This window comes from Herpailurus yagouaroundi, unplaced genomic scaffold, assembly GCF_014898765.1.
Source record: "Herpailurus yagouaroundi ecotype Mexico unplaced genomic scaffold, PumYag 141, whole genome shotgun sequence".
Taxonomy (NCBI): Eukaryota; Metazoa; Chordata; class Mammalia; order Carnivora; family Felidae; genus Herpailurus; species Herpailurus yagouaroundi.
Genome location: NW_024412396.1, coordinates 1982942 through 1996270, shown reverse-complemented (window position 1 = coordinate 1996270; position 13329 = coordinate 1982942). Strand labels below are relative to the sequence as shown.

Sequence of the window (13329 nt, the reverse complement as noted above, 5' to 3'; positions counted from 1 at the left end):
CAATTGCTGGATCATAGGGTAGTTCTAGTTTTAACTTTTGGGGAACCTCCATATTGTTCTCCAGAGTGGCTGCACCAGTTTGCATCCCCACCAAAAGTGCAAGAGGGCTCCCCTTCCCTCACATCCTTGCCAACACCTGTTGTTTCTTGTGTTATTAATTTTAGCCATTCAGACAGGTGTGAAGTGGTATCTCATTGTGGTTTGATTTGTATTTCCCTGGTGATGAGTGATGTTGAGCCTCTTTTCATGTGTCTGTTAGCCATCTGGACATCTTCATTGGGAAAGTGCCTGTTTGTGTCTTCTGCTCATTTCTTAACTGGATTATTTGTTTTTTGGGGTGTTGAGTTGATTAAGTTCTTTGTAGATTTTGGATACTAACCCTTTACCAGATATGTCATTTGCAAATATCTTCTTCCATTTCATAGATTTTGTTGATTGTTTACTGTGCTGTGCAGAAGCTTTTTATCTTGATGAAGTCTCGGAGGTTCATGTTTCATTTTGTTGCTCTGGATCCAGCAATGTGTCCACCAAGAGGTTGCCACAGCTGATGTCACAGAGGTTTCTGCCTGTATTCTCCTGTTGGATTTTGATGGTTTCCTATCTCACATTTAGGTCTTACATCCGTTTTGGATTTATTTTGTGTGTGGTCCAGAAAGTGGTCCAATTTCGTTCTGCAGGTTGCATCAGTCTTCCCAACACCATTTGTTGAAGAGACTATCTTTTTCATTGGACATTCTTTCCTGCTTTGTCGCAGGAGTTGACCATATAGTTGTGGGTTCATTTCTGGATTATTTATTCTGTTCCACTGATCTATGTTTTTGTGCCAGTGCCATACTGTCCTGATGACTATAGCTTTGTAATATACCTTGAAGTCCAGAATAGTGATGCCTCTACTTTGCTTTTCTATTTTCAGGATTGCCTGGCTACTTGGGGTCTTTTGTGATCCACACAAATTTTAGAATTGATTGTTCTAGCTCTGTGAAAAATGCTGGGGTATTTTGATAGGGATTGCATTAACACACATGCCCTTCACTGGCAGACTTCCCTTCCTTGTCATTGTTCCCACTGCCCTTGCTTTGCATCCTGGGATCACCTCCCAACTAAACGACTTGTACTTGAATCCTTATCATCTTCTGGAAGAACACAAGTGAAGACAGATGGGGTGCACAACTGAAAAATCCCAAGTAGCTCTCTAATCACTGCAGAGTCCAGACCTCAAACAATGTTAAGGGATCTCGGTTTCATTCTCTCTCTTCAGGATCATGCTATTCCTTTGTGGTGGGAAGAGGGCTGCTAACAGCTGTAGGGTTATATCCTAGCCTCTTCCATCCCCAGCCATATTCCCAAGAGTTTCATATTAAGTTTTGGCATGTAGACTTGGGGCAGGTACCTATTCTTGAAACAATCATTGTGGTCAGAGAGATGAATTATGTTAATTGGTCAGGGAGTCCAAGGCTGGGGTCAGCCCATCTAAACCTCAACATGGGGTAGGAGGATGCGTGGCTTGGTTATCCAGGGAAAATCCAGGTGTGGTCACCAGACAAGGAGGGATGGATGTTGGGTAGCAGAAGAGACAGATGCATATCCTGATTGGTTATGGGATTTTGCGATGAAAATACTCATGAGACTGGGATTTTGTAACCACATCTCTTCTTTTGATACCAGATGTGGAAAGATTGTTGCTAGAACATTCATCAACTTCCTCTCTAAACCCACCAGTGCCACCCATCCTGCCTTCTGTTTACCTTTTCCTGTTCTGTGGGTTGTTTTCTCCTAAGCTCCTGGAGCAGGTGGCTGTTTCATGCTGAGCCCAGGGGGTTTTTGTAAGGCTCTCCCCGTCACTCTTCTCACCGTGGATCTTCTCCAACAGCACAGAAATAGACACCTGAGTCTGTAGGCATCAAGCCTGTGATGGTGAGACTTAGGGCTTTGTTTCCTTTCTGATGAGATACAGAATATCGTCCTTTCTTGGTGTTTGTGCTATCAGAATAAAGATAAATGATTTCAGTCATCTTTCCATTGGAAAGCTGTCGAAACCAGCTCATCACATAGTAAGTATAGCTGAGTGTGAAACTACAGTGCAAGCTCACAGATTCTCCCTCTTGTTTATTCACTGGACCTGGAGTTTGAGTGACACTCTGTGTATTGCTGGAACCTGTAGAAAAGAAGAAAAAATAACTTAGCTGTTGACATTGCTCCCAAGAAAGCTGTCACAAACAGCCAAGTTTTCACCCAGAAAACAAAGTGGAGAAAGGCACAGTCAAGTTCTCTTCTAACTTCTTGCCCAAACCTCCTCCCTTGGGCCCCAGCTGCAGGGGTGGTGGGCTCCTTACCGAAGAGGATGAAGGCCACCACTGTGCACAAGAGAGCAGGCAGTCCAGACTGCATGTTGGGGCCCTTCCTGCTGGTGAAATGGCTCTTGTTCTTCCTGCCACCTGTCAGGCCCTTTGCAGTGTCCCTGGAGCTGGGTGGCTCTGTGGTCTTGCTTCTATAAAGCTGGCAGTGAGCCTCCTGCATACGTAAGTTTAGTCACACTTCCTGCTGTCTGTGTCTGCTTCCTGCCTCTCTTCCTCCAGGCCTCTCTTGTCTAATTGATTGATAACATGTCATGTGTGATTTATCATGAAATTTTTTCCAATGTGGACATAACCAAAAGGGAGAAGTAGACATAAAATCCAATCATAATCTCATTACCCAGGGGTAAATGCTGTTAACATTTTGTTGCATTTCTTTCAGTATTTTTAATGCAAATATGCATACTCTCGTGGAATTGGGATCAAGTTAAAAAAACTTTTTTGTGTTGAACATAATGTGTATGAATATGCCACCATGGCATTCAATTGTACGTGAAAATGTGATTTTTACAGCTTCACACTACTCTGCTGTGTAAGTGCAATTTGTTTCAACATCATTGTTTGACATTGTATTGTTTACTTTTTTGACTATTTTAAATAACAATCAGTGGGCATTGTAAATATAAGTCTTTGCATTTCTGAAAATTTATATTTATGTTAGCCTTGCTATTTCAAAGCTTTTAATTACGGAAAACTCAAACATCTACCAGAGAGAGGAGTGCAATAAAAGAGCACGTATTCATTGTCTAGGTTGCACAATTATCAAGTCTTGGCCAATCTTGCTCATCTACACTAGTATCACCCTGAACATCTATACCTCTTCCAGTTCTGGTTCAATTAAAGCAAATCCCAGACATCATGTGGTTGTGTACTTTACTCAGAGACATGTAATGTCAGATTGTCTTTTCGGGTGTGTGTGTGTATGTGTGTTGTTAGTTACAGTTGATAAGCAATGACTAGATCTATTGTTTTATTAGAAGTTGGTTTGCAAAATAATGACATTCTGATTATACCATTTCTACTTCATTTATTTATTTTACTTATTTTTTAACGTTTACTTATTTTTAAGAGACAGAGAGAGACAGAGAATGAACAGGGAAGGGCAGAGAGAGAGGGAGACACAGAATCTGAAGCAGGCTCCAGGCTCTGAACTGTCAGCACAGAGCCTGACACAGGGCTCAAACCCACGAACCCTGAGATCATGACCTGAGCCGAAATCGGATGCTTAACTGACTGAGCCACCCAGGCGCCCCTCTACTTCATTTATTAACTGAAGTATTTCTATGAAGATAATGTTTTCTTGTCAAATAATTGATTAACTTTGAGGTTAAGTGCAAGATACTTTCCGTTCATTTATCAGTTTGTAGGATAATGAGCTGATTCCCCTCTAGGGTGACCAAACCATCCCTGCTTGCCTGAGATGGAGCCATTTATCAGGACAAACAACAAAATAGTCCCAAGAAAATCCCAGGCAACCAGGATAAAGTCCCAAAAGTAATCAAAGAGGACTCTTTTCGGAACTCATGGATTATAACCTACTTGATGTGTTTTAGTTGGTTGGATTCATGGTCTCAGTGATGTGGGAATTGTCCCATCTTTACCAGCAGAAATCTTTTCAGGCTGGCTCCTGAGCCTTTGTGACATGGCCTCTGTAATCTATGATAGCTTCCTGGTTTTCTGGGAGGAGAACACATTCTAGGCTCACTTGTACACTTTTCCTCTTCCAGAAGCGGAATCAGCTATCTGTGATTAATGATAGATATGTTTTCTCCTTCCAGTTCTAATGTGTTTATTATTTTACTGTAGTTGTTAAGACATTTACTGAAATATAGAATAGAAAGAATAATATTGGAAGTCTTTGTATTTTTCAAATTTTTAAGGGAATGCTTTTAACATGTCCCTTTGAAAACAAATTCAAAGATTACCTAGGTCAGGTTAAGGAAGTTCCCTTTTATCCCTAGTTTGTGAAGAGATGTTAATGAGAAATAATGTTAGACTTGACCAAATCACTTTTCTGCATTTAGTGAGAGAATTTTATAGTGAATACCATTGATGTGCGGTATGTTGTACTAATATTAAAACTTGCTCATAGTCCTGAGATGAATCCCAAATGATCTTGGTGTCTTAGTATTACTTTTTAATATCCAATGCTGGTTTGATAATATTTTTAGGAGCAGTCATTGCTTTTCATAAGTAACATTCATCTATAATTGTCCTTTGACATCCATCTTTGTTTACTTATGTCATTGTGGTTCTCTTGGTCTCATACAATGTGTTCAGTAGTAGTCTTGCTATTTTTGTTTTTCTCAGTACTCAGGTATGGGAATTATTGGTCTTGGGTTTGATGTAACTTGCCTGTGAAAACATATGTATGTATAGAGATTTAAATTTCTTTAATGTGCATTTAATTCAACTTTTCATTTTTCTTTCAGTTTTGCTAGATGATAATTTTTAGAAAGTTTTACATTTTGTTCAAGTTTTCAAATTAATTTGTGTGGACTTATTCCTTGCTTGTTCTTATAATTATTTAAATTTTTACTGTGTCTGTAGTTACAATTTTCCTTTACATCATGTTTTTCTATCGTCTTAATTTCTTTGATAAATCTATCAGAGATTTGCCCATTGTTTAATTCTTTCAAAAGAACCATTTTAAATGGATTCTTTCCTTTGCTTCTTTGGCTTTATTGCCTTCATCTTAGCACTGATTATGACTATTTTTGTCCTCCTACTTTTGCTTACTCTTACTCTCTCTTAAAACTTTCTGGTTCAATGCTTAGCTCATTACTTTCAGTCTTTTAGTTTTTATATATTTTCAAGTTATAAAAAGTTCTCTGTGTGCTGCTTAGGTTCATTGCTCAAGTTTAAAATTTACACTTTTCATGACAGTTTTGTTGTAAATATTTTAACAATTCTGTTATAATTATTTTCTGGTTCATAAATAATTTTTTTTAAGTTTATTGATTTATTTTGAGTGAGAGAGAGAAAGCTGGGGAGGGGTAGCGAGAAAGGGAGAGAGAGAATCCCAAGCAGACTCCTCGCTGTCAGTGCAGAGCCTGACACAGGGCTCGAACTCATGAAGCTGAGCTGAAATCATGACCTGAGATTATAGCCTGAGTTGAAATCCAGACTTGGACACTAAGGCAACTGAGCCACTCAGGTGCCCCTTGTTCGTAAATTACTTAGGAGTGCATTTCTTTTTATTTAAAGTTGACTTTTTATAGATAATATCTAACTTTATTCATTATAGTAAAAACACATGACCTATATGATATTGATTCTTGAATACTTATTGAGATTTGTTTTCTTGTGGTCAATATTTCTGATTATTTCTTCTTTAAAATTTTTTTACATTCATTTATTTTTGAGAGACAGAGACAGAATGAAAGCAGAGACAAGACAGAAAGAGAAGGAGACACAGATCTGAAGCAGGTGCCAGGCACTGAGCTCTCAGCACAGAGCCCAAAGTGGGGCTCAAACCCACACATAGTGATCATGACCTGAACCAAAGTCTGGCACTTAATGGACTGAGCCACCCAGGTGCCACTATTTCTGATTCTTTCTTTCTTTCTTTTTAAAAATTAAAAAAAAATGTTTATTTATTTTGATAGAGAGAGACAGAGCATGAATGGGGGAGGAGTAGAGAGGGAGAAGGAGACACAGAATCTGAAGCAAGCTCCAAGCTCCGGGCTCTGAGCTGTCCGCATAGAGCCCAGTGCAGGGTTTGAACCCACAAACAGTGAGATCATGACCTGAGCTGAAGTCAGACGCTTAACCAACTGAGCCACCCAGGCGCCCCTATCTCTGATTATTTCTTAAGGATAAATTTCTGAATAAGAATTGTTGAGTGCAATAACTTTATATATAGTAACAAATTACCCTTCCAATGATTGTACAAATTGACATTTCTATAGTATTTTCTAAGAGTTTTGTTTCATGACATCAGCATCTAATGATTTAAAAATATTATTTAACAATTTGTAGAGAAAAAAATATTATATCCTTGTTTTATAATGCATTTTTTCATCATGAGGTTGGATTCTTTTCATATTTGTGCTTTTTTTTTAATTTGGAAATTATTTGTTCATATCCATTGCATTTTTAAAAATTGGTATAATTTTTCTTGAGTTTCTTTGTAAAAATGTTTTATTTTTTAAGGATATTAAATAACTTTGTTCATAAACGATCATTATCCCAGAGTCCATTAGGATTCTTAGCCAGATAGGTAGGCCCCTGAATGTTCATTTTGACAGTTCCTGAGCTCCTTGAACTAATCATGTACCTGGGCCCTCCCAACCCCACAACTCGCCATTACCCTGATGTATCTTAACATACAAACCACAGAAGATCCGTGGCCTTTATCCAGGTTGTTTCTGAGAACTATTTCAGAAAACTCTGAGATCCTGGCTGCTGAAATTGTCATTCCAGAAGAGTCAAAGATGATATGAGTACCAACGGGTACACGTAAAGCTTAGGGTGACCTACTCAAGATAAGTAACAAGTTCTCCTGACCAAGTTATTCTTCTGACAGGGGTTTATTATAAAGGATGAATCTTTATAACCATTGTTATAAAGTGCATCTTGCCCAAAGGCATGATAATGGAATGGGGAGCTTCTCCCAATGGAGAGGTTTACAAGCCTGGGATTGGGTAGAAGACAGGCTTTGGGAAAATTGTGCTTGCAGGAGAAGGAAAGAGTTACTCACAGACTTTCCTAAACTTTAGGAGAATTTTAAAGAGATTCGGCCTCATTACCTCAATATTATTCAGGCTTCTAATTTTCATCCTTATTCCTTTTTTGTCCTGAGTTCAGGCCTCTCACCCACCCCCAGAGAGTGTCAGCGTCTTCTCATTGTTCTGAGAGTTGTGTTAGTGGCACGATTGCCCCCTGGAGGCCAGAGAGAGGAGCAGCCGCCTTAAAATATTCTAGGCCTGTGTCTCTCAGGGCTGGGGGCACATTAGAAGAACCTGAGGAGTTGTAACAAAGAGTGCTCAGTCCTGAGCACCTAGACCACTGGGGAGGTGGGGACACATTCCAGTATCACCACATTAAGGTTTAACCTTGAGTAAAACAATAAGATGGAAATGAAAGCAACTGCTCTGAAATAAATCTAAACATACCCAGAAGCAGAATCACTCATAGAAAGTAGCAGGGTAAATAAAAGATGTCAGGGGGATGGAAAAAGGAGATATTTTACCTGTAGGTTTACCTGTATGTTTACCAGTCTGGGAGGTAATCCGTTTTAGCAAATCTCCCCCTGGGACTTGGAGTTTGAGTGTGACAGATTTTTGGTGTGTATTTGTGATGTGCCCACGAAGGTGCTCATTTTCATATACAAGTTGATGGCTGATTACCCAATTGGCCTCCCAATCCTTAGACCTTACTTTTCACTCAGTTCTGGGTGGCTGGAATATTAGTAGGGGCCAATATCACTGAGCTTTCAACTGAAAGTTGATGAAGAGCTTGACCTCAGTGCCAAGACTAGCATTTTGAGAGTTCTGCTTCAACACCAGCACTAATTTAAACTTTATCTTTTCAGATCAGAGAACCACAGAATAAAATTTTAAGGTTTGCCTGGGTGCATTTCAGCAAGTCCTTTCTACCTTTAATCTCCCCCTCTTTTGAAGCCAAATGTCTATAGTGATTAACCTGTGCCTTCCTGGTCATGTCTGATCTAACACTGTAATCTGGATGTGTGGGGGGTGGTCGCTTGTTTCACAGCTTGACAGATGGAGAGGAATTGTGCCCCAGGAGCTGTACTTAACAGATGACACCCAGGAGCTGCATTTGGACTTAGACATCATTTAGATGATGTGATTTTGTCTATGAGTTGATGCTGTATGAGATGAGACTCTTGGGGTCTTTGCAATATGAATCATGGGGGTCAGATGGTGGACTGTTGTAGAAAGATAAATCCCTGCTGCCTGGTGTCCATGCCCTTGGATAATCCCTTCTTTTGAGTTTTGGAGGGACCTGTGACTTGCTTCTAACCAATACAATATGCAAAGGTGATGGGCTGTCCATCTGTTTTTATGTTACATTAGAAAAGATTCTGTCTTAGCTGATTGAAATGAGAGATTCTTCTTGCTGGCTTGATGACATAAGCAGCCATGTTGAAGAAGCCCAAAGAAAGTGCAGGAGACCGCCTGGAATTCAGGGCAACCTTAGGAAATAGTGGAGACCTCCAGGCGACAGTTGGTAAAAAGGCTGGGTCCTCAGTCATGTAGCTGCAAGGAAATAAATTGTGTCCGAAACCTGAATGAGCATGACAGTAGATTCTTTCATAGTCAGGCTTTTAGATGAAATATGCGGTCCAGCTGACAAGTTGATTGTAGCCTTGTGACACCCTGAGCAGATAACCAGCTAAGCTGGGCCCAAACTCTTGACCCATGGGATTGTGAGATAATAAATGTGTTTTGTTTTAAGCTACTAAATTTGTGATGATTTGTTACATAGCTATAGAGTACTAGTATGGCATGTGTCATTTATTCCAAAAAAATTTTAAAGATGTATAACTGTATACGTGTTCCATGCCAGCCAAAATGGGACCTAATGGCTGACCTATTGGTTTTGAGAAGTTTTTTCCTAGGTAATTTTTTTAATGTTTACTTATTTTTGAGAGAGAGTGAGAGCAAGCATGGGAGGGGCAGAGAGAGAGGGAGAGAGAGAATCCCAAGCAGACTCTGCACTGTCAGCTCAGAGCCCGATGTGGGGCTCAAACTCATAATCTATGAGATCATGATCTGAGCTGAAATCAAGAGTCAGACGCTTAACCAACTGAGCCACCCAGGAACCCCTCTCAGGTACTTTTTTGAAAAAGCTACAACAGGGATTACCCACCAGCCACCATTTTATTTTATTTTATTTTATTTTATTTTATTTTATTTATTTTTAATTTTTTGATCAGTCACCATTTTAAAGTATGATTGGTAATGGGGAGGTGTTTGAGTATAGGAGGAATATGATGAGTCACGTGAACACAAAGATTAATAATTTTAAAAAATTTTAACATTTATTTTTGAGAGACAGGGAGAGACAGAGTGTGAGTGGGGGAGGGGAAAGAGAGAGAGACACAGAATCCAAAGAAGGCTCTAGGCTCTGAGCTGTCAGCACAGAGCCCGACCCAGGGCTCGGGCCCACAAACCACAAGACCATGACTTGAGCTGAAGTCAGATGTTTAACTGACTGAGCCACCCAGGCGCCTCAAGATTAAGCAATGATTTTTAAAGAGAGGCAAGTGTAGTAGGAGAGATGAGAGCTCTGATTTTTAACCTGTTTGTTGGAGAGGGACCTTTGTGAATGACTGATAACAGTTATGAACCCATTCCCACTTATAGGCATGAGACAACTTGTACAAAATAGAGGAGAGAAGGGTTATAGATCTCCCAGTTACTTGGTTTCCATAACAGGAGCTCCTAAACTAGAGGCATGAATAGTTAGGTGGCTTCTATAGTGATCTTCATGAAAAGTAGTAAGTGCTGAACCAGGTTACTGATGGATATATGAATAGTCAAGACAGTACTTGTACAGAGATGAAAAATCTATGATTCCATGTGGAGGAAAGAGAGGGGGAGCAGTCAGAGGTGACATGAAAGTTTCATTTTTGTTTTCTGGAAAATAATGGTGTCATAACAGAAATAATGTATTAACACAGAATAGGAGAAAGACTTGGAAAAACTGTGATTAAATCTCTATCACTTTTGGATATGAGACTGTGGGATTCAAAAACATTTTTTTTAATGTTTATTTTTTGAGAGAATGAGAGAGACACAGAGCTCAAGCAGGGAAGGGGCAGAGAGAGAGGGAGACAGAATCAAAAGCAGGCTCCAGGCTCCGAGCTGTCAGCACAGAGCCCAACATGGGGCTTGAACTCATGAACCACGAGATCATGCCTGAGCTGAAGTCAGATGCTTAACTGACTGAGCCACCCAGGAACCCCTCAGGGATTTTTTTTTAAGTTTATTTCTCTCTCATTTACTGGATGTAGTAACTCCAGGGCCCCCGGACTTTCAGTAAGAGACTGGGACTTTGTTTTTCTCTCTGTGAATGGCCCTAAGGACGGTCTTTGGAAGAGAGTGACCCTCTCCCTACCTATTATGGATAGAAATGCGTCCCCTCAAATTCATATATTGAAGCTGCAACTTCCAATGACTGTATCTGGAGCCAGGGCTTTTAAAGAGGAAATTAAGGTTAAATAAGATCATAAGGAAGAGGTCCTAATCCAAAAGGACATCAGTTCCCTTATAAAAAGAGAAGACATCACTGATGTGCACAGAGTTTCCCAGGTTGATCTCAGGCTCAGATTGGTCTCTTTGGCCTTAGGGACTACTGTGATACTGAGCCTGGTAGGTTTTGTATGGCATATCTACTTTAGGAAATATCTATTACCTACATGAAAGTGAAAGAATCACTGTGTGTTTCCTTAGTTCCTCTCATCTGCTTGCTGGTGACCATGCCTTGACTTCTAATCTGAGTTATTCAATATAAGGAGATAGGAGGGATACGTATCATGTATTTGTTGCAGTTGAAGATATTTTAAGAGGCTTAAGTGATCACTCAGCATTTTTGAGCCTCAACTTCATGATGTTCTTTGTTTGAAGGATATTTTTTCTCATTCATGGTGAAAATGTACTGCAAAACCCACTATCTCTGGGGAGGGCCAATAATCCCTAAATGAACAAGGCAGCCCCCTTTATGGTGCTTTTATAATGCTCACCCATGGTTTCTCTCACACACATTTTATTATATTTTATTTCTGTGCTTGGCATGTCAAGAAGACTGTGACTACCAGGGTGCCTGGGTGGCTGAGTCGGTTAAGTGTCCCAACTTCAGCTCAGGTCATGATCTCCTGGTTCCTGGGTTGGAGCCCCACGTCGGGCCCTGTGCTGACAGCTCAGAGCCTGGAGCCTGCTTTGGGTTCTGTGTCTCCCTCTCTCTGCTTCTCCCCCACTTGCTTGCTCTCTCTCTCTCTCTCAAAAATAAGTAAACATTAAGAAGATTGTGACTACCCTGAGGTCAGGGACTACGTCTTACTCAAGTTTGTAACACTGGAGCTGACCATAGTGTTTGTCACATGGTAGACGTTCAATAAATGTATTTTGAAAGAGTAGCTAAAGGGTTCCCTTAGCCCTGTGTCCACATTGCAGCTCAGTTGTACTGTAGATCAACCTGTATTGGGCATTCGATGATAGAGCTATTTTGGTTTAGATGTGGTAAATCTGTGGAAATCACACAGATTTCCAAAAAAGTTACGTAAGAAAAACAAGGTTGCTTAACGTTGTATCATGTCACACTACATTAGTGGCTGTCCTCAGATTCGCTTCTATCAGCCATCCTGGAAAAATTAAAGGAAATGCCCTGGAATTTTCAGATTTATACTCTCAAAGTCCATGTGGGTTTCACTAAAAAAGTGGCAATTATAGGTGGCGATGATACCCTTTATGTTGGAGTTCTAACTCCAGACACAAAATAATGAGATGCTGAGCCGAACAGAAACTTAGAACCTGGTTGGTCATGAAGCTTCAATCGTGAACTAGACATCCACCCATATGTAGTCTGAGCTCTGGCCAGTTAGCACAGCTCTCTAGAGTACCATTATAAAGAGAATCTTGGTGGTCACGAAATCAATGAATTGTGCTCTATTCTTCTGAGAATACAGTTTTCCTAGGCAGATATGGTGCAAACGCCCACCGTCTTATCTCAGGAAGAGTGACGTTGGAGGTGTGGTGGATTGGAGCAAATCCAAGTTACCTTCCCTATGGAGCAGTGTCAGCTCTTCCGGGAGCAAGTCTCACCTTTTCTGGGCCACGTGACTGATGTGTTCATAGGCGTCTGTTGGGTGGAAACTCCTTTCTCCTTGTTCTGTGTTTCCCAGTGGCAGAATGTTCATTAGTGTAACAATTCTGACTTCTCTCCACCCCGTTACCCGCTGCTTCCCCAGGAGGGAAAGGCATTTCCTGATTACCCTATTTAAAGTGCACCCTTCAATCTCCTCTCAGCCTCCTGTTTATTGCTTTCATAACACTCATCCCAATTTGAATATATATTTGTTTATGTATCTGTTTATCCTATCTTTCCTGTTAGACAATAAGGAACCAATTGTCGGGTATATTTTTTCCCTAGCTTTGTATCCTTGGCATCTAGCACAGTGCCTGCGACCTATCCACAAATAAATGCAGTCTAAAGCACCATGATTGTTCTTAGGTTTTAGAGTTGGCAAGGATGGGGAAGACTGTCTTCAGATAGGTGTGCATCAGGGCTAGGTTTTTTTTGTACTAAAACATGGGGACTAGAGAGTCTTTGAGGCAAGTGGAATGGGCTGAGTGTGGAAGCGGGAAAGTGTTTTCAGGGAAAGCCTAGTCTCAGGAGGGATTCTGGGACAGTTCTTAGGAGGAGAGAGACAGTCTGGAAGACTGGTCTGGCTGCACTGGGCAGAATGGTTTACAGTAAGCGGGCAGAACCTAAGGGTTCCGTGGGCTTGCGTGTGTGAGGAGCCTGGAGGCCTGCAGTAAAGCCAGCTGTGAGAACGGCTGTCTTAACTGCTTGTCGGAGCCCACTCTCCTTCCTGTGTGATGGGGGAGAGGCGGGCATGAAGTCAGAAATATTCCTTTTGAGACATGTAGCCAGTGTGTATGGCCAGAGGACTTGGCTTTGTTTCTGAGTTCCACAGGGAGACAAAGCTCAGACAGCAGGCCATTTTTTTTAAAACAAAGATTTGCTTTGTTTTGAGTGAATATCATTTTCATCTGCTGCCCAATTACCTCAGGTACTAGATTCAGGGAGGAGAATGTTGCCAAGAAGGAGGTCTAGACATCATTAATGTCTCTATTTTCTGGGCCCAGGGGTGGAAATGCTTTCCAAATATCATCAGCAGTTTCCTCCCCAGACCCCAGAGGAAACCACTCACAATTCTTCTTTCCCAGTGTCTTCGAGTGTGTGTGTGTGTGTGTGTGTGTGTGTGTGTGTGTGTGTGTGTGTG

At 40.8% G+C, this 13329-nt stretch overlaps 1 long non-coding RNA gene and 1 gene segment (V, D, J or C); one reads left to right on the top strand and one right to left on the bottom strand.

Moving 5' to 3' along the window:
* Window positions 1-13329, top strand: part of LOC121031479 (uncharacterized) — a 238362-nt gene that overhangs the window by 104559 nt on the left and 120474 nt on the right. The window lies entirely within an intron of this gene.
* LOC121031457 (T cell receptor delta variable 1-like) lies at window positions 1767-3105 on the bottom strand. The segment is given in 2 exon segments: window positions 1767-2155; window positions 2334-3105. Coding segments are annotated over 2 exon segments (492 nt in total).